Source organism: Octopus sinensis, linkage group LG10 (genome assembly GCF_006345805.1).
Source record: "Octopus sinensis linkage group LG10, ASM634580v1, whole genome shotgun sequence".
Classification (NCBI taxonomy): Eukaryota; Metazoa; Mollusca; class Cephalopoda; order Octopoda; family Octopodidae; genus Octopus; species Octopus sinensis.
The window spans coordinates 247,379-270,000 of NC_043006.1; the positions used below are offsets into that span (position 1 = coordinate 247,379).

The 22,622-nt window shown below is 45.9% G+C and overlaps 1 protein-coding gene across 2 annotated transcripts in view; it reads right to left on the reverse strand.

Annotated features, from left to right (window-relative positions):
* Positions 1-22,622, reverse strand: part of LOC115216446 (probable D-lactate dehydrogenase, mitochondrial) — an 80,173-nt gene that overhangs the window by 32,570 nt on the left and 24,981 nt on the right. For both annotated transcript variants that reach the window (XM_029785787.2, XM_029785786.2), the window contains exons 8-11: positions 19,397-19,490; positions 16,645-16,773; positions 13,964-14,091; positions 9,847-9,937 (exon numbers count right to left, since the gene is read on the reverse strand). In XM_029785787.2, coding sequence (XP_029641647.1) covers positions 9,847-9,937; positions 13,964-14,091; positions 16,645-16,773; positions 19,397-19,490 — 442 coding nt within the window. The remainder of the gene's footprint in view (positions 1-9,846; positions 9,938-13,963; positions 14,092-16,644; positions 16,774-19,396; positions 19,491-22,622) is intronic.

The window sequence follows — 22,622 nt, forward strand, 5'->3', positions numbered from 1 at the left end:
CTTGAATGGTGCTTTTTATGTGCCACTGGCACAGGAGCCAGTCAGGCAGTATTGGCACTGATCACGCTTGAATGGTGCTTTTTATGTGCCACCTGCACAGGGGCCAGTCAGGCAGTATTGGCACTGATCACGCTTGAATGGTGCTTTTTACGTGCCACTGGCACAGGAGCCAGTCAGGCAGTATTGGCACTGATCACGCTTGAATGGTGCTTTTTATGTGCCACCTGCACAGGGGCCAGTCAGGCAGTATTGGCACTGATCACGCTTGAATGGTGCTTTTTACGTGCCACTGGCACAGGAGCCAGTCAGGCAGTATTGGCACTGATCACGCTTGAATGGTGCTTTTTATGTGCCACTGGCACAGGAGCCAGTCAGGCAGTATTGGCACTGATCACGCTTGAATGGTGCTTTTTATGTGCCACCTGCACAGGGGCCAGTCAGGCAGTATTGGCACTGATCACGCTTGAATGGTGCTTTTTACGTGCCACTGGCACAGGAGCCAGTCAGGCAGTATTGGCACTGATCACGCTTGAATGGTGCTTTTTATGTGCCACCTGGCACAGGGGCCAGTCAGGCAGTATTGGCACTGATCACGCTTGAATGGTGCTTTTTACGTGCCACTGGCACAGGAGCCAGTCAGGCAGTATTGGCACTGATCACGCTTGAATGGTGCTTTTTACGTGCCACTGGCACAGGAGCCAGTCAGGCAGTATTGGCACTGATCACGCTTGAATGTTGCTTTTTATGTGCCACCTGCACAGGGCCAGTCAGGCAGTATTGGCACTGATCACGCTTGAATGGTGCTTTTTACGTGCCACTGGCACAGGAGCCAGTCAGGCAGTATTGGCACTGATCACGCTTGAATGGTGCTTTTTACGTGCCACTGGCACAGGAGCCAGTCAGGCAGTATTGGCACTGATCACGCTTGAATGGTGCTTTTTACGTGCCACTGGCACAGGAGCCAGTCAGGCAGTATTGGCACTGATCACGCTTGAATGGTGCTTTTTACGTGCCACTGGCACAGGAGCCAGTCAGGCAGTATTGGCACTGATCACGCTTGAATGGTGCTTTTTATGTGCCACTGGCACAGGAGCCAGTCAGGCAGTATTGGCACTGATCACGCTTGAATGGTGCTTTTTATGTGCCACTGGCACAGGAGCCAGTCAGGCAGTATTGGCACTGATCACGCTTGAATGGTGCTTTTTATGTGCCACTGGCACAGGAGCCAGTCAGGCAGTATTGGCACTGATCACGCTTGAATGGTGCTTTTTATGTGCCACTGGCACAGGAGCCAGTCAGGCAGTATTGGCACTGATCACGCTTGAATGGTGCTTTTTACGTGCCACTGGCACAGGAGCCAGTCAGGCAGTATTGGCACTGATCACGCTTGAATGGTGCTTTTTATGTGCCACTGGCACAGGAGCCAGTCAGGCAGTATTGGCACTGATCACGCTTGAATGGTGCTTTTTACGTGCCACTGGCACAGGAGCCAGTCAGGCAGTATTGGCACTGATCACGCTTGAATGGTGCTTTTTATGTGCCACTGGCACAGGAGCCAGTCAGGCAGTATTGGCACTGATCACGCTTGAATGGTGCTTTTTACGTGCCACTGGCACAGGGGCCAGTCCAGCGGCACTGGCAATGACCATGCTTGAATGGTGCTTTTTATGTGCCACTGGCACAGGAGCCAGTCAGGCAGTATTGGCACTGATCACGCTTGAATGGTGCTTTTTACGTGCCACTGGCACAGGAGCCAGTCAGGCAGTATTGGCACTGATCACGCTTGAATGGTGCTTTTTATGTGCCACTGGCACAGGAGCCAGTCAGGCAGTATTGGCACTGATCACGCTTGAATGGTGCTTTTTACGTGCCACTGGCACAGGAGCCAGTCAGGCAGTATTGGCACTGATCACGCTTGAATGGTGCTTTTTATGTGCCACTGGCACAGGAGCCAGTCAGGCAGGCAGTATTGGCACTGATCACGCTTGAATGGTGCTTTTTACGTGCCACTGGCACAGGAGCCAGTCAGGCAGTATTGGCACTGATCACGCTTGAATGGTGCTTTTTATGTGCCACTGGCACAGGAGCCAGTCAGGCAGTATTGGCACTGATCACGCTTGAATGGTGCTTTTACGTGCCACTGGCACAGGAGCCAGTCAGGCAGTATTGGCACTGATCACGCTTGAATGGTGCTTTTTACGTGCCACTGGCACAGGAGCCAGTCAGGCAGTATTGGCACTGATCACGCTTGAATGGTGCTTTTTATGTGCCACTGGCACAGGAGCCAGTCAGGCAGTATTGGCACTGATCACGCTTGAATGGTGCTTTTTATGTGCCACTGGCACAGGAGCCAGTCAGGCAGTATTGGCACTGATCACGCTTGAATGGTGCTTTTTACGTGCCACTGGCACAGGAGCCAGTCAGGCAGTATTGGCACTGATCACGCTTGAATGGTGCTTTTTACGTGCCACTGGCACAGGAGCCAGTCAGGCAGTATTGGCACTGATCACGCTTGAATGGTGCTTTTTACGTGCCACTGGCACAGGAGCCAGTCCAGCGGGACTGGCAATGACCACGCTTGAATGGTGCTTTTTACGTGCCACTGGCACAGGAGCCAGTCAGGCAGTATTGGCACTGATCACACTTGAATGGTGCTTTTTACGTGCCACTGGCACAGGAGCCAGTCAGGCAGTATTGGCACTGATCACGCTTGAATGGTGCTTTTTACGTGCCACTGGCACAGGAGCCAGTCAGGCAGTATTGGCACTGATCACGCTTGAATGGTGCTTTTTACGTGCCACTGGCACAGGAGCCAGTCAGGCAGTATTGGCACTGATCACGCTTGAATGGTGCTTTTTACGTGCCACTGGCACAGGAGCCAGTCAGGCAGTATTGGCACTGATCACGCTTGAATGGTGCTTTTTACGTGCCACTGGCACAGGAGCCAGTCAGGCAGTATTGGCACTGATCACGCTTGAATGGTGCTTTTTACGTCCACTGGCACAGGAGCCAGTCAGGCAGTATTGGCACTGATCACGCTTGAATGGTGCTTTTTACGTGCCACTGGCACAGGAGCCAGTCAGGCAGTATTGGCACTGATCACGCTTGAATGGTGCTTTTTACGTGCCACTGGCACAGGAGCCAGTCAGGCAGTATTGGCACTGATCACGCTTGAATGGTGCTTTTTACGTGCCACTGGCACAGGAGCCAGTCAGGCAGTATTGGCACTGATCACGCTTGAATGGTGCTTTTTACGTGCCACTGGCACAGGAGCCAGTCAGGCAGTATTGGCACTGATCACGCTTGAATGGTGCTTTTACGTGCCACTGGCACAGGAGCCAGTCAGGCAGTATTGGCACTGATCACGCTTGAATGGTGCTTTTTACGTGCCACTGGCACAGGAGCCAGTCAGGCAGTATTGGCACTGATCACGCTTGAATGGTGCTTTTACGTGCCACTGGCACAGGAGCCAGTCAGGCAGTATTGGCACTGATCACGCTTGAATGGTGCTTTTACGTGCCACTGGCACAGGAGCCAGTCAGGCAGTATTGGCACTGATCACGCTTGAATGGTGCTTTTTACGTGCCACTGGCACAGGAGCCAGTCAGGCAGTATTGGCACTGATCACGCTTGAATGGTGCTTTTTACGTGCCACTGGCACAGGAGCCAGTCAGGCAGTATTGGCACTGATCACGCTTGAATGGTGCTTTTTACGTGCCACTGGCACAGGAGCCAGTCAGGCAGTATTGGCACTGATCACGCTTGAATGGTGCTTTTTACGTGCCACTGGCACAGGAGCCAGTCAGGCAGTATTGGCACTGATCACGCTTGAATGGTGCTTTTTACGTGCCACTGGCACAGGAGCCAGTCAGGCAGTATTGGCACTGATCACGCTTGAATGGTGCTTTTTATGTGCCACTGGCACAGGAGCCAGTCAGGCAGTATTGGCACTGATCACGCTTGAATGGTGCTTTTTACGTGCCACTGGCACAGGAGCCAGTCAGGCAGTATTGGCACTGATCACGCTTGAATGGTGCTTTTTACGTGCCACTGGCACAGGAGCCAGTCAGGCAGTATTGGCACTGATCACGCTTGAATGGTGCTTTTTACGTGCCACTGGCACAGGAGCCAGTCAGGCAGTATTGGCACTGATCACGCTTGAATGGTGCTTTTTACGTGCCACTGGCACAGGAGCCAGTCAGGCAGTATTGGCACTGATCACGCTTGAATGGTGCTTTTTACGTGCCACTGGCACAGGAGCCAGTCAGGCAGTATTGGCACTGATCACGCTTGAATGGTGCTTTTTACGTGCCACTGGCACAGGAGCCAGTCAGGCAGTATTGGCACTGATCACGCTTGAATGGTGCTTTTTACGTGCCACTGGCACAGGAGCCAGTCAGGCAGTATTGGCACTGATCACGCTTGAATGGTGCTTTTTACGTGCCACTGGCACAGGAGCCAGTCAGGCAGTATTGGCACTGATCACGCTTGAATGGTGCTTTTTACGTGCCACTGGCACAGGAGCCAGTCCAGCGGCACTGGCAATGACCATGCTTGAATGGTGCTTTTTACGTGCCACTGGCACAGGAGCCAGTCAGGCAGTATTGGCACTGATCACGCTTGAATGGTGCTTTTTACGTGCCACTGGCACAGGAGCCAGTCCAGCGGCACTGGCAATGACCATGCTTGAATGGTGCTTTTTATGTGCCACCTGCACAGGGGCCAGTCAGGCAGTATTGGCACTGATCACGCTTGAATGGTGCTTTTTACGTGCCACTGGCACAGGAGCCAGTCAGGCAGTATTGGCACTGATCACGCTTGAATGGTGCTTTTTACGTGCCACTGGCACAGGAGCCAGTCCAGCGGCACTGGCAATGACCATGCTTGAATGGTGCTTTTTACGTGCCACTGGCACAGGAGCCAGTCAGGCAGTATTGGCACTGATCACGCTTGAATGGTGCTTTTTACGTGCCACTGGCACAGGAGCCAGTCAGGCAGTATTGGCACTGATCACGCTTGAATGGTGCTTTTTACGTGCCACTGGCACAGGAGCCAGTCAGGCAGTATTGGCACTGATCACGCTTGAATGGTGCTTTTTACGTGCCACTGGCAGAGGAGCCAGTCAGGCAGTATTGGCACTGATCACGCTTGAATGGTGTTGCTTTTTATGGCCACCTGCACAGGAGCCAGTCAGGCAGTATTGGCACTGATCACGCTTGAATGGTGCTTTTTACGTGCCACTGGCACAGGAGCCAGTCAGGCAGTATTGGCACTGATCACGCTTGAATGGTGCTTTTTACGTGCCACTGGCACAGGAGCCAGTCAGGCAGTATTGGCACTGATCACGCTTGAATGGTGCTTTTTACGTGCCACTGGCACAGGAGCCAGTCAGGCAGTATGGCACTGATCACGCTTGAATGGTGCTTTTTACGTGCCACTGGCACAGGAGCCAGTCAGGCAGTATTGGCACTGATCACGCTTGAATGGTGCTTTTTACGTGCCACTGGCACAGGAGCCAGTCCAGCGGCACTGGCAATGACCATGCTTGAATGGTGCTTTTTACGTGCCACTGGCACAGGAGCCAGTCAGGCAGTATTGGCACTGATCACGCTTGAATGGCTTTTTACGTACCACTGGCACAGGAGCCAGTCAGGCAGTATTGGCACTGATCACGCTTGAATGGTGCTTTTTATGTGCCACTGACACAGGAGCCAGTCAGGCAGTATTGGCACTGATCACGCTTGAATGGTGCTTTTTACGTGCCACTGGCACAGGGGCCAGTCCAGCGGCACTGGCAATGACCATGCTTGAATGGTGCTTTTTATGTGCCACCTGCACAGGAGCCAGTCAGGCAGTATTGGCACTGATCACGCTTGAATGGTGCTTTTTACGTGCCACTGGCACAGGAGCCAGTCAGGCAGTATTGGCACTGATCACGCGTGAATGGTGCTTTTACGTGCCACTGGCACAGGAGCCAGTCAGGCAGTATGCATTGGCATGATCACGCTTGAATGGTGCTTTTACGTGCCACTGGCACAGGAGCCAGTCAGGCAGTATTGGCACTGATCACGCTTGAATGGTGCTTTTTACGTGCCACTGGCACAGGAGCCAGTCAGGCAGTATTGGCACTGATCACGCTTGAATGGTGTTTTTACGTGCCACTGGCACAGGAGCCAGTCAGGCAGTATTGGCACTGATCACGCTTGAATGGTGCTTTTTACGTGCCACTGGCACAGGAGCCAGTCAGGCAGTATTGGCACTGATCACGCTTGAATGGTGCTTTTTACGTGCCACTGGCACAGGAGCCAGTCAGGCAGTATTGGCACTGATCACGCTTGAATGGTGCTTTTTATGTGCCACTGGCACAGGAGCCAGTCAGGCAGTATTGGCACTGATCACGCTTGAATGGTGCTTTTTACGTGCCACTGGCACAGGAGCCAGTCAGGCAGTATTGGCACTGATCACGCTTGAATGGTGCTTTTTACGTGCCACTGGCACAGGAGCCAGTCAGGCAGTATTGGCACTGATCACGCTTGAATGGTGCTTTTTACGTGCCACTGGCACAGGAGCCAGTCAGGCAGTATTGGCACTGATCACGCTTGAATGGTGCTTTTTATGTGCCACTGGCACAGGAGCCAGTCAGGCAGTATTGGCACTGATCACGCTTGAATGGTGCTTTTACGTGCCACTGGCACAGAAGCCAGTCAGGCAGTATTGGCACTGATCACGCTTGAATGGTGCTTTTTACGTGCCACTGGCACAGGAGCCAGTCAGGCAGTATTGGCACTGATCACGCTTGAATGGTGCTTTTTACGTGCCACTGGCACAGGAGCCAGTCCAGCGGCACTGGCAATGACCATGCTTGAATGGTGCTTTTTACGTGCCACTGGCACAGGAGCCAGTCAGGCAGTATTGGCACTGATCACGCTTGAATGGTGCTTTTTACATGCCACTGGCACAGGAGCCAGTCAGGCAGTATTGGCACTGATCACGCTTGAATGGTGCTTTTTACGTGCCACTGGCACAGGAGCCAGTCAGGCAGTATTGGCACTGATCACGCTTGAATGGTGCTTTTTACGTGCCACTGGCACAGGAGCTAGTCAGGCAGTATTGGCACTGATCACGCTTGAATGGTGCTTTTTATGTGCCACTGGCACAGGAGCCAGTCAGGCAGTATTGGCACTGATCACGCTTGAATGGTGCTTTTTACGTGCCACTGGCACAGGAGCCAGTCAGGCAGTATTGGCACTGATCACGCTTGAATGGTGCTTTTTATGTGCCACCTGCACAGGGGCCAGTCAGGCAGTATTGGCACTGATCACGCTTGAATGGTGCTTTTTACGTGCCACTGGCACAGGAGCCAGTCAGGCAGTATTGGCACTGATCACGCTTGAATGGTGCTTTTTATGTGCCACTGGCACAGGAGCCAGTCAGGCAGTATTGGCACTGATCACGCTTGAATGGTGCTTTTTACGTGCCACTGGCACAGGAGCCAGTCAGGCAGTATTGGCACTGATCACGCTTGAATGGTGCTTTTTATGTGCCACCTGCACAGGGGCCAGTCAGGCAGTATTGGCACTGATCACGCTTGAATGGTGCTTTTTACGTGCCACTGGCACAGGAGCCAGTCAGGCAGTATTGGCACTGATCACGCTTGAATGGTGCTTTTTACGTGCCACTGGCACAGGAGCCAGTCAGGCAGTATTGGCACTGATCACGCTTGAATGGTGCTTTTTACGTGCCACTGGCACAGGAGCCAGTCAGGCAGTATTGGCACTGATCACGCTTGAATGGTGTTTTTACGTGCCACTGGCACAGGAGCCAGTCAGGTAGTATTGGCACTGATCACGCTTGAATGGTGCTTTTTATGTGCCACTGGCACAGGAGCCAGTCAGGCAGTATTGGCACTGATCACGCTTGAATGGTGCTTTTTACGTGCCACTGGCACAGGAGCCAGTCAGGCAGTATTGGCACTGATCACGCTTGAATGGTGCTTTTTACGTGCCACTGGCACAGGAGCCAGTCAGGCAGTATTGGCACTGATCACGCTTGAATGGTGCTTTTTACGTGCCACTGGCACAGGAGCCAGTCAGGCAGTATTGGCACTGATCACGCTTGAATGGTGCTTTTTATGTGCCACTGGCACAGGAGCCAGTCAGGCAGTATTGGCACTGATCACGCTTGAATGGTGCTTTTTACGTGCCACTGGCACAGGAGCCAGTCAGGCAGTATTGGCACTGATCACGCTTGAATGGTGCTTTTTACGTGCCACTGGCACAGGAGCCAGTCAGGCAGTATTGGCACTGATCACGCTTGAATGGTGCTTTTTATGTGCCACTGGCACAGGAGCCAGTCAGGCAGTATTGGCACTGATCACGCTTGAATGGTGCTTTTTACGTGCCACTGGCACAGGAGCCAGTCAGGCAGTATTGGCACTGATCACGCTTGAATGGTGCTTTTTACGTGCCACTGGCACAGGAGCCAGTCAGGCAGTATTGGCACTGATCACGCTTGAATGGTGCTTTTTACGTGCCACTGGCACAGGAGCCAGTCAGGCAGTATTGGCACTGATCACGCTTGAATGGTGCTTTTTATGTGCCACTGGCACAGAAGCCAGTCAGCAGCCCTGGCAACGATCACACTCATATGGTGCTTTTAACGTTCCACTGGCACGGATGCCAATCAGACGGTACTGTTATCGACCACAACAACGAATTCACTTGCCTCAACAGGCCTTCACAAGTGTAGTTTATTGTCCAATGATTGAAGGGTACTCTTAAATGGGCTGGTTATACAGCACTGGCATAGGCCATGGTTATGGTCTCATTTGGTTTGCCGGGTCTTCATAAGCACAGCATATCTCCAAAGGTCTCGGTCACTTGTCATTGCCTCGGTGAGGCGCAATGTCCGAAGGTTGTGCTTCACATCAAGAGGAATGAATGTAAAAATACATTATGCAGGATATATTGTAGACAATTCAAAATTACCCACGAATATATCAGTGGCAAGAACATGCAATCAAAAAATTATTATATGAGAAGAGAGCAATAATTGTAAATAAATCACAATTATAATGGAGAAGGTTAAAAACCCTTACATGCCTTTCTGTTTCCATCTACTAAATCTATTCACAAGGCTTTGGCCAGTTCAAGGCTGAGACACTTGCCCAAGGTGCCACACACTGGGACTGAACATGGAACCATGTGGTTGGGAAGCAAGCTTCTTACCACACAGCCATGCAAGTGCCTATTATAATTTGTATTAAAAACTTAAATATTTCATACTCTTTACACTTTACTCTTTTACTTGTTTCAGTCATTTGACTGCGGCCATGATGGAGCACCGCCTTTTAGTCGAGCAAATCGACCCCGGGACTTATTCTTTGTAAGCCCAGTACTTATTCAATCAGTCTCTTTTTGCCGAACCACTAAGTGACGGGGACGTAAACACAGCAGCATCGGTTGTCAAGCAATGCTAGGGGGACAAACACAGACACACAAACACACACGCGCATACACATATATATATATACATATATATGACAGGCTTCTTTCAGTTTCCGTCTACCAAATCCACTCACAAGGCATTGGTCGGCCCAAGGCTATAGCAGAAGACACTTGCAGAAGACACTGGCACAAGGTGCCATGCAGTGGGACTGAACCCGGAACCATGTGGTTGGTTAGCAAGCTACTTACCACACAGCCACTCCTACGCCTGTATTGTACAATACGCATGTATTGTAAAAGTATAAACAATTTATTTAATTTTAATAAGAAAATCTCATATGGACCCCCAACGGCCACATGGACCCCGGTTGAAAACCCCTGCTTTAGAGAACCTGTTTACCTGTCATTCCTGATTCTTCTATGTCTTTTTTAGTTTCAACTATTATTTCTGGCAGGTGGGAAATTGGTACACACACATCTGTACTATAGGCCTGAAAGAAAGAGAAAACAATGTAGAATGGCAAATTACAACAGCGCTACATTATTCTTTTACTTGTTTCAGTCATTTGATTGCAGCCATGCTGGAGCACCGACATGCTAATATTACTATATTATCCTATATTACTATATTACACGACAATGTATCCTAGAATTATAAAAACTAAAGTTGCTATTTTTATTCTTTTACTTGTTTGCGTGGCACGGTGTAGAGTCCTGTTGCCAGACACAGGGTCTTCCAGCAGCCACCCTCTTCCCCCAGGGCAGCACTACCTCCTCCAGGCACTTGATGTAGGCCCCTATGTTGAGCCTGAGTCTGTGTGGGAAGACGAATGGAGGCATAATGCCCTCATTGCTAGTGATCACTCCAAACACTATGATGTTGACTGGGTTTAATTTTTATCACTCTCAGGACATGTTTTGGGGACACGGCAAGCCAACAGTTGTTCTGTGTGTTCCCCATCTGATCCTGGCAGAAATTTTTCTTGTCTGAGAAAAACCAAAGCATATTTGGTTGCAGGGAATGCTTCAGTTTGTTCAAAACCTTTTGCAGTGTGGTCTTTCCTCGTTTTTGATGGCATGGGATTAAAATTGGCCCTTTCTTATCATGTATGAGAAATACCGAATGCTTTCATGCATTACCTGCCTGATAAGAAACTCAGTCACTCCCATGTCCCTGGCTATGGACCTCATTGACTTGGAGGGATCATTGTCAATCATGGCCTGGATCTCACCAACAAATTCAGGAATTCTTTTCTTAGAATGATCAGAGTGAGTTTACCAAGCTGCCGTACATTCATAATCACCATTAGACTCATCCAACTCTTTCCAAATCTGCACTGTCCTCAGATTGACATATCCAGACACTCTGAAATGTTCATACTGGAGCTTCCGTGCAAATACCAAGCAGTACAGCATGTCGTTTCCAAGTTTTCTGGCAGATTGAATTGCATCATGGTGCTGTTTTAGTCACAGACAGTGCCCAACCAACCCTACTATACATGTGCAAAATTAAAAATATAAAATGGTTACAATTTACCCATCACACCCTGTATATAATATATATATATATATATATATATATATATATATATATATATATATATGAAAATGAGGGTGAAAAAGTGTATATTAATTTAATAATATCAGTTTAACACCAATGGTTTAGCGCATAAAAAACTGAGATTCAGTAAATATTATTAACACATATATGAGAGGGAATCCACTAAAAGTGAACTCCCTTATGCTAGCCACTAAAAGTTGTTCTCAAGAAAAAATTTAGCACAGCATGGACGTAAGCGGGCAGGACTATTTTTCATTTGTCCTGCCCGCTTACGTTCATGGCGTGTCACTTTGATCGCATGCACTGCTCTCTCACTCAATGATAATAATAATAATAATAATAATTCATTCTTTTATTAGCCACAAGGGCTCACATAAAACATCGTTAAATGACATGCAACAACATAAAAGACAAAAACGGGATGATACAGAAGGTTTTACAGCGTGTAAACATCATCATCATCATTATCGTTTAACGTCCGTTTTCCGCGCTAGCACGGGTTGGACGGTTTCGACCGGGGTCTGGGGAGCTAGGGACTGCCCCAGGCTCCAGTCTAGTCTGGCAGTGTTTCTACAGCTGGATGCCCTTCCTAACGCCAACCACTCCGCGAGTGTAGTGGGTGTTTTTTACGTGCCACCTGCACAGGTGCCAGAGGGGTCTGGCATCGGCCACGTTCGGATGGTGCTTTTTTATGTGGGGGGGGGTGCAGAAATATATAGGGGAGCACCAGTGGGGAGGGGTGGTTCAGAGAAATGATGACAGGTTCTAGGCAAGTAGAACGTAGGATATCAAGAGAGGGGTAATGCATGGTGAAATAGCGTGTTGAAGAGGGGGGTTCGAAGAGTAGACACCTATAATGGTGGTGGGAGAAGCGACATCCGGTATAGATGGAGCAAAAATATAGAGATATCCGGTATTGGTGGTGGGGGTGGGCAAGGGCGGGTGCACCGGGAATATGCGAAGGTTGAACTTTAGAGAAACGGGCGGGAATGGCGATGTTTTTAGGGTGGCATATAGAAAGAAAAGGAAAGCAAAGCAGATTGGTGGTTATAAGTTCAAAACATTTAAACGGTAGACAAATGTATGTATGTATGAAAAAGAAGGGAGAAAATCTTCTTAGCTTGCTTATGGACATCGCTTTAAGTCGGAGAAGAAATGATAGTGAATGGTGGAGCACCGGGAATATGCGATGGTTGAACTTTAGAGAAACGGGCGGGAATGGCGATGTTTTTAGGGTGGCATATAGAAAGAAAAGGAAAGCAAAGCAGATTGGTGGTTATAAGTTCAAAACATTTAAACGGTAGACAAACAATATAAATAATTAAAATTGAACAAATTAAAACTCCCAATAGGGGTGGCGCTTTAAGGTCCTTGTGGAAAAACTCACAACAGCCACAGGTGCCTGATCAACAGTGCACGCTCAGAATTGGTCCTTTCACACTGGCCATTCTTCCAACATTCACCCACCTTTCAACAAACTTGCTACAAGGCAACACTTTCCTCTCCACCCTCAACTTCCTTTTCAAGTGAAACTTGAAAAAGTTGATGTGGGCTTGACCAAAGAGGAAAGTGTCTGTCTTTAGCCCTTTCAAATGGGTCCACCGTACTACCTATTTTGGTACAGCCACTGGACAAATAAAAAATGCCTGCCCCTCCCAGCCAAAAGAGGGCAGCGGGGCAATCTGATAATGGATTCAGCTGATAGCTGGATCCGTCCTACACGTGACAGCAGGTATTCAACATAAACCTACTGGTCAGCAATACTTGGGCAATAGACTAGGGTGTGCAGAATGGTTTCATCATTCTGGGTGCACCTCGGGCAGGCCCAGCTGACGGCACTTCCGTGCCTGTAAAGTTTATCTCAAACAGGCAGCGCCCCTTGGTAGCATTGTCAGGCAAAGGGATTTCTGGAAGTAATAATAATAATAATAATCCTTTCTACTATAGGCACATGGCCTGAGATTTTGGAGGAGGGGGCTAGTTGATTACATTGACTCTGGTGCTTGACTGGTACTTATTTTATCCATGCTGAAAGGATGAAGGGCAAAGTCAACTTTGGTGGGATTTGAACTCAGAACACGAAGACAGATGAAATGCCAAGTATTTTGTCTGGTGTGCTAACGATTTTGCCAGATCACTGCCTAATAATAATAATAATAATGATAATTTCTGTTGTAGGTACAAGGCCTGAAAGTTTGGGAGAAAGGAATGGTACTTATTGCATTGACCCTGAAAGGGTGACAGGCAAAACCAACTGTGGTGGCATTTGAACACAAAACATAAAAATGAACAAAATGTTAAACATTTTACCTGATGTGCTAACAACAATTCTGCCAGCTTGCTGCCTTCATAATAATAATAATAATAATAATAATAATAATAATAATAATAATAATAATAATAATAATTCAGCTCTGGAAACATGGGTGGTTCTTTCAACATCCTTAAACAACCCTTATTCAGGGACCTTTTGAGCGGGATGGGCTACTCAACATGAAGAAAATTCTAACTGGGCTCCACCTGCAAGGTCATGTGCTGTTTATCTTGATATGAGATCACCATGTCGCGCACATATGGTTGTGATACATGTGCCTGGTGTACCCTTATCAGACGGGTAGTCATGATGGGTATATTGGGCTTCGTATATTTTACCCCAGTGTCACTTTGATGGCATGCACTGCTCTCTCACTCAATAATAATAATAATAATAATAATAATAATAATAATAATAATAATGATAATAATGATAATAATAATCCTTTTCTTTACTATAGGCACAAGGCCTGAAATTTGGAGTCAATTATATCAACTTCAGTTTTTAACTAGGTACTTATTTCATTAACCCCAAAAGGATGAAAGGCCCTGGGCAGAATTTGAACTCAGAACGTGAAGACAGACAAAAAGCCACTGCGCATTTTGCTCAGTGTGCTAAACACAAACTGTGCTGATAACGTACCTTTGAGCCAGGCCGGAGAGCTAGGCATGCATACAACATGTCGTGCCGAGCCCTCCATAACTTGTTTCTTTCATCAGCATCTGTAGCCCACGTAAAGTCAGAACCTTCGTTAGATTTGGCGATTTCACCTTTTGAAAGTTTATAGAGAAAAAAAAAATTAATAACAAAAGCAAAGACATGATAAGCAAAAATAAGCTAAACAACAGATATATTGTTTGGACATTGCAATAAACTAGTGAAAGTTAATTCGGATTTATCAGACAGAAAATTAAATTATAATAAAGATAATTAAACTCCACCAAAAATTTAAGCAAAAAGATATTTTCAAAAGTCATGGGTGTTGTGCTGATTTTTGATTTTATAAAAATGTTCATGAGTTGTAGGGGTTTTGGATTGAAAAAGATAATCAAAGTTGTTGGAAAGATTGTGGATAATCCTGTGGGCTTCAACCAAGTTAGCTGCGAGGCATTGAAACTTTAAACCCGTTGATGTCCAGAGAAGCAAAATGTTCAAGATATGGTGAGTGACAGAAGGGTATTTGTTTGGTTGCACATTCCTCGACAGCTTTCAGCAGATTGATATTCTGGACAAGATGAGGGTTCCAGATGAGAAAAACAAACTGTAAGTGTGGATGTACCATAGCCATATATAGTTTTAACCCTTTCATTACCAACCTGGCCAAAACTGGCTCTGGTTCTGTAGTACAAATGCCTTGTTTTCTTAAGTTTTGAATTAAAATCTTCCACCAAACCTTAGTCACAATTTACATTCCTAACACTAGCTGAATGGTAATTAAGTTATTTTACTAAATTCTTTGTTATATTTAAAATTAATGGAAAGAAACACAGAGCATCTCAAAATAAATACGGTAACAAAAGGGTTAAATAGCTAACAGGTGAGTAACTGACAAAGGTGTTACTGAGAATTGCTAAGACACTTTTGGCCTTTTTGACTATTAGGAATGTGGTTCATTCAACACAAATCATTGTAGACAATAATGCCTTGGTCACATTCCTTAGCAGACTTCTATTCATCTGTTCTTCCTTCTTCTCTAACTCCAGATTTAGTTTATAAGATCGTGAAATGCCAGAGTCATTAGAGTGTTGGAGAGAATGCTATACAGTATTCTTTCTGGTTTTCTGGGATTGAGTTCAAATCTCAGTGAGGTCAACTTTACCTTTCATGGTCAATAAAATAAAGTACCAGTTCTGTACTATGACCAATCTTTTTTTTCTCCTTTCTCTCTGTAAGAAGCAGATCCTGGGCAGACAAAGGGGAAGATGGTTTCTGCCAGATTCAAAATTCCTAAGGGATGCTATATGCCATGAAGGTGTCCCTATAACTTTAGCAGGAATTGAGGGGCAGGGCAAGGAAGGAAAGAATTGTCTTACACATGCAATATTTTCAAAGGTTTCTCAAGCTTCTCATTACAGTCTGAAGTTTCAAGAAATGAAGCTAACGAATGTGTAACCCTAAATTTAAACAACTTTAACCCTTTAGCATTCAGATTACTTCTCTGTCAAATGTAATCCTTATTTATTCACATTGTTTTCAATTAATCAGGCATTATCTTGTAGCGTTGAGATTTTGTTGATGTGATTGCTTCTTTTTAGAATGATATTATAGGACAGGTGTAAGAGGCCAGATCTAGTTAGTCTGAACTTAAAATAGGTAGAATATATGGGTTGGATATAGCTGGTTTAAATGCTAAGGTGTAAATAAATAGAAATACTAAAATTTTTAAGTCTCTCTAAAGGAGACTATGGCAGCGGTACTGGAAATTAATAATTATCGCCAAGCTAATATGCCAGTCTATAAATATAAGACTAAAGCTGCCGTTGATTAGCTCCAGAGGCCATCACCTCTAGCTACCTATGTGACACATGAGCCTATGTCCATTATAACCTTTGAACAGGGGAGGTCAGCTGCTTCCCCTTGCTGGTCAGGCAGCAGTATTGAGGGAAGTGGATTTTATGCCAGGTGTTGATATATAAAATTCTTGTTCACAAGTGTGGACAATAATAAATACTGCACTTCCACTCAAATGAGTGTCTGAGTATGTGTGTGTGTGTGTGTGTGTGTGTGTGTGTGTGTGTGTGGAAGGTCTTGTTTTGTGAGTTCGTTAGCAACCACACTAGTGCTGGTACCATGTAAAAAGTACCAAATATATTCTGCAAAGTGGTTGGAATTAGGAAGGACATTCTGCCATAGAAACTGTACTGAAGCATATATTGGAACTCAGCACAGTCCTCTGTCAATCTGTCCAACCGATGCCAGGAAGGAAGATGAAGATGAAACAATGATGATGAAAGAAGATTTATAGCTTTAGTCTGTGTAGACACAAGTTACCTTGACTACAGGATATAGCACGCTCCTGGGATATACAAGGGGGTGGTGAAAAGTTCCTGGTTTTAAGGGTATCACAAAAGGCCTGGTTAGAGACTCAACCTTCCAAGTTCCTTTACAGGGCTTAGAAAGACTGAAGGACCGCTGCAATAAGTGTGTGAATCTGAGAGGAGGAATATGTTGAATAAAATCATAATTAACTAATCCTCTGTATTTTCTCTTATTTGAAGCCGGGAACTTTACAGCACCTCTTCGTATATATACATTAAAATAATCTGTTAACGTGTACATATGCTAACAAAAGAGGTATTTTAATAAATTTCTTAAATACATACAGACTGTTTCCACTTGACTGTCCAGTGATTCTGCAGCACCATGGAACTCCAGGAAAAGTGTTGGCGCCACATTTAGTGAGAGATTACTGAATTTGTTGCAGGCATCAATCATAACATCATCCATGAATTCTAAGAAGAAAAATATGTAGATCAAAGCAATAAATAAGTTTCCTAAATATTCAATTTAAGTTCATGATAAACCGTAAATTATTTTCAATAATATAATAATGAAATTATTGTATACAGTGCTCAGGTGCACCACAACTTGTCAGAAAGTGCATATAAAGAACATGCAGTAATGTAAAAATGTTTGGAAAGCGAACAATGTATGAGTCAGATACATGCTTGTGTGTGTATGGAGGGGAGAAAATCTGGTATAGTGTTGGCGAATCTCAGAAAGCATGGAAGTTTTGAAGGATGCAGTACTCCGACAACTAACAACTGATGCTGGCAGTTTGTTCCATGCTTCAGAAACTCTTAGCATGAAAAAATGTTTCCGAAACTTATGGGAGCTGTGCTGTTTTCTGACTTTCATCATCATCATCATCATCGTCGTTTAACGTCCGTTCTCCATGCTAGCATGGGTTGGACGGTTCGACCGGGGTTCTGGGAAGCCAGAAGTACTGCATCCTTCAAAGCTTCCATGCTTCCTGAGATTCACCGACACTACACTCCGTGAGTGTAGTGGGTGCTTTTTACGTGCCACCTGCACAGGTGCCAGGCGGGGCTGGCAACGGCCACGGTCAGATTGGTGTATTTTATGTGCCACCGGCACGGAAGCCAGTCGAGGCGGTGCTGGCATCAGCCACGAGTCGGATAGTGCTTTTTACGTACCACCAGACCAGGGATCCTGGCTAATGATAATAATGAAATTATTGTATACAGTGCTCAGGTCCATCGCAACTTGTCAAAAGTGCATATAAAGCATATGCAGTAATGTACAAATGTCTGGGAAGTGAACAGTGTATGAGTCAGGTACATGCTTGCTTGGGTGTATGGAGGGGAGAAAATCAGGTGTAGTGTCGGTGAATCTCAGGAAGCATGCAGTACTCCGACAACTAACAACTGATGCCGGCAGTTTATTCCATACTTCAGAAACTCTTGGAGTGAAAAAATGTTTCCTGAAGTCAATATTTTTGTTTCTTTGTTCGTTTCTTCATTTTTAGATTTGCTCTTATTGTATGAGACGAAATAGTTCTGCAGCAAATATTTAATATCCATTTTCACTTAAGTCAAAGAGAGTGCCTCTATGCAGTTGCTTGACCAGCTAGAAATAGCTGCCAAATCTTCCTCAAATTACCTACTATGTCTTAAGAAGCACACACTAGGTATTACAGTCTAAGGTAAACTATGTCACAAGAATTTTTTTCTCTATAAACATTTTTATACTGGCTAAAACAAATCAGCCTTACCTTTCCTTCTTAACTCCACTCCCACAGAATTACATTCTCACCTCCCCCCCCTCCCCTGGTTTTCTTTTTTCTTTCTAAACCATAATTTTAGAGTGGATTTATGATGCATTGACCTGTCAGTCAGTTTTAACCCTTTTGTTGCCATATTTCTGTTGAAAAACCCTGCCGTCATTTCAATTAATTTTGAAAACACCGAATAATTTGGTCCTAATTAAGCTGATGTTTGGAATACAAATCAACCTAAAATTTTGAGCTAAAGGGTTTAACACAGATCACTTTTAGACAGGAATGTTGTTTCATAGGATGAAAGTTGGTCTCAGGCGGAATTGTATCCAAATGTTTAATAGTAGTTCAACAACAGAATACAAAAGAAGCGAACCAAACATAGCATGCAGCAACCAAAATGATACTCCATCACATATTTGTTTTTAGCGTATTTTCTAAACAATGACATTCTTTGATAGAGATTTCCAGTGGAGAAATCACAGATCCACACCATTTCAGTGGTAACTGTGACAAGGATGTGTGTGCAACGATCCATTAAAATCTATGAATTATTCACATCTCATGCTAACACCAAATATGTCAACACGGTCATTTGATTTGCTAGTAATAACAGCCAAATCTTCCTCAAATCACAGTCTGCTGTTTCAAAAAATGAACCTAATGGGTAATCTGGCAAAATGTAAAAAAGTTGGGATGATTATGTTTGTGCTGTTCAGGCAGAATTAATGCCACGACACATTTTCGTTTGAATGCATTATCATGTGGCAAAAGGTAAAGAGACCAGTAAGTGATAAATCCAATGTTCTCAGAACACAAGGTAGAACCAGGAAACAACAGACGAGGATAATATCAATGCAAATAGAAATTTTGAGAATACAATATTACAAAAGTAAACCGCAGGAGTGGCTGTGTGGTAAGTAGCTTGCTAACCAACCACATGGTTCCGGGTTCAGTCCCACTGCGTGGCATCTTGGGCAAGTGTCTTCTGCTATAGCCCCGGGCCGACCAATGCCTTGTGAGTGGATTTGGTAGACGGAAACTGAAAGAAGCCTGTCATATATATGTATATATATATATATATGTGTGTGTATGTGTGTGTGTTTGTGTGTCTGTGTTTGTCCCCCTAGCATTGCTTGACAACCGATGCTGGTGTGTTTATGTTCCCATTACTTAGCGGTTCGGCAAAAGAGACCGATAGAATAAGTACTGGGCATACAAAGAATAAGCCCCGGGGTCGATTTGCTCGACTAAAGGCGGTGCTCCAGCATGGCCGCAGTCAAATGACTGAAACAAGTAAAAGAGTAAAAGAGAGAGCATTAATTTTGTATACGTACCTATTCTTGCAATGGGAATACCACACTGCAAAGTCATCACTGTCGTGTCTACTGCTGCTTGCACAGAGGGAAAATGGCAAACAGCCGAAATAGTCTGCAATGACAAACAGGAATATAAATAGATACTGCATCAAGTTTTAGAACACCATTACAGTATAGTAGTAATATTTATAAACATATCGTGGTTATGTTGCTATCACTTTTAAGCAATAATATACTTAAATATACATAAAAAGGGTGCAGGTGTAGCTGTGTGGTTAAAAAGTTTACTTCCTAACCACAGGGTTTTGAGTTCAGTCCCACAGTGGGGCAGTATCTTCTGTTACTGCCTTGCCACCGACCAAAGTTTTGTGAGCAGATTTGGTATGCTCACCAGCTAAGTGAATATCACAATATGACAGTGATACACACAAAAATATAATGGACCAGTTTGCTATTGTAGTATATCAGTAATCTATCTATCTATATATATATATATACATATGTATATGTATATATACATATATACATATATGTATATATACATATATATATATATACATATGTATATGTATATATACATATATACATATATATATATGTATATATACATCATCATCATCATCATCATCATTTAGCGTCCGTTTTCCATGCTAGCATGGGTTGGACGGTTCAACTGGGGTCTGGGGAGCCCGAAGGCTGCACCAGGCCAGTCAGATCTGGCAGTGTTTCTACAGCTGGATGCCCTTCCTAACGCCAACCACTCCGAGAGTAGTGGGTGATTTTATGTGCCACCGACACAGGTGCCAGATGAGGCTGGCGAACGGCCACGCTCGGATGGTGTTTTTATGTGCCACCGGACACAGGTGCCAGACGAGGCTGGCAGACGGCACGCTCGCTGATGGTGTTTTTATGTGCCACCGACACAGTGCCAGATGAGGCTGGCAGGTGCCAGACGAGGCTGGCAGACGGCCACGCTCGGATGGTGTTTTTATGTGCCACCGACACAGGTGCCAGATTGAGGCTGGCGGACGGCCACGACGGATGGTGTTTGTTACGTCCCCAAAGCACGGAGGCCAGTCTATGCGGTACTGGCTACGGCCACGTTCGGATGATTTTCTTGTGTGCCACCGGCACCCTGAACAAAGATACAAATTCCATTTATGTTCATCTATTTTGATTTGTTTTGATTTGATTTGATTTTCACTTGCCTCAACAGGTCTTCACAAGTGTCACTTGCCTCAACAGGTCTTCACAAGTGTCACAGAAGGAAGGTATGCACAGGTGGACTGTCTACGTCGCCGGGTCTTCGGATGGTGTCTTTATGTGCCACCGACACAGGTGCCAGATGTGGGTGGCGAACGGCCACGATCGGATGGTTTTCTGTGTGCCACCGGTACTGGAACCACAAAGATACAAATTCCATTGATGTTCATCTATTTTGATTTGGTTTGATTTTCACTTGCCTCAACAGGTCTTCACAAGTGTCACGCGTGTCACACACTTGCCAAACAGGTCTCCACAAGTGTCACACACTTGCCTCTGCCTCAACAGGTCTTCACAAAGTGTCAAACACTTGCCTCTGCCTCAACAGGTCTTCACAAGTGTCATAAGAGGGAAGGTATGCACAGGTGGACTGACTACGTCGCCGGGTCTTTGGATGGTGTTTTTATGTGCCACCGACACAGGTGCCAGGTGAGGCTGGCAAACGGCCACGATCAGATGGTGTTGTTGTGCCCACAGCACGGAGGCCAGTCGATGCGGTACAGTACGGCACTCGGTTCGGTTGGTTTCTTGTGTGCAACCGGTACTGGAACCACAAAGATACAAATTCCATTGATATTCATATTTTGATTTGGTTTGATTTTCACTTGCCTCAACAGGTCTTCACAAGTGTCACACACTTGCCTCAACAGGTCTTCACAAGTGTCATAAGAGGGAAGGTATGCACAGGTGGACTGACTACGTCGCCGGGTCTTCGGATGGTGTCTTTATGTGCCACCGGCACAGGTGCCAGATGAGGCTGGCGAACGGCCACGATCGGATGGTGTTTGTTGTGCCCACAGCACGGAGGCCAGTCGATGCGGTACCAGCTACGGCCACTTCGGATGGTTTTCTTGTGTGCCACCGTACTGGAACCACAAAGATACAAATTCCATTGATATTCATCTATTTTGATTTGGTTTGATTTTCACTTGCCTCAACAGGTCTTCACAAGTGTCATAAGAGGGAAGGTATGCACAGGTGGACTGACTACGTCGCCGGGTCTTCGGATGGTGTCTTTATGTGCCGGCACAGGTGCCAGATGAGGCTGGCGAACGCCACGATCGGATGGTGTTTGTTGTGCCACAGCCGGAGGCCAGTCGGAGGCGGTAGTGGGTACTGGTTACGGCCACGTTTGGGTGGTTTTCTTGTGTGCCACCGGCACTGGTACCACAAAGAATACAATTCCACTGATGTTCATCTATTTTGATTTGTTTTGATTTGATTTGATTTTCACTTGCCTCAACAGGTCTTCATAAGTGTCACAAGAAGGAAGGTATGCACAGGACTGACTACGTCCCAGGTCGGGGCCACGGGTTATGGCCTGACTAGTCTTGCCGGGTCTTCTCATGCACAGCATACTTCCATAGGTCTCGGTCTCTAGACATTTCCTTAGTGAGACCTAAAGTTCGAAGGTCGTGCTTCACCACCTCGTCCCAGGTTTTCCTGGGTCTACCTCTTCCACAGGTTCCCTCCACTGCTAGGGTGTAGCACTTTTGCACACAACTATCTTCAGCCTTTCTTGTCACATGACCATACCAGCGCAGCCGTCTCTCTTGCACGCCCAACTGACGCTTCTTAGGTTCAGCTTTTCTCTCAAGGAACTTACACTCTGACGATTATGAACACTGACATTACACATCCATCGGAGATACTGGCTTCATTTCTTGCGAGCTTACGCATATCCTCAGCAGTCACGGCCCATGTTTCACTACCATGTAGCATGGCTGTACGTACACATGCATCATACAGTCTGCCTTTTACTCTGAGCGAGAGGCCTTTTGTCACCAGCAGGGGTAAGAGCTCTCTAAACTTTGCCCAGGCTATTCTTACTCTAGCAGTTACACTTTCAGCACACCCACCCGCTACTGACTTGGTCTCCTAGGTAGCGGAAGCTATCAACTACTTCTAGTTTGTCTCCTGGAACGGCAAAGTTGGTCTCTGCATATTTCCAGTGTTTATTGCTCCTGAGCATTTGCCACAG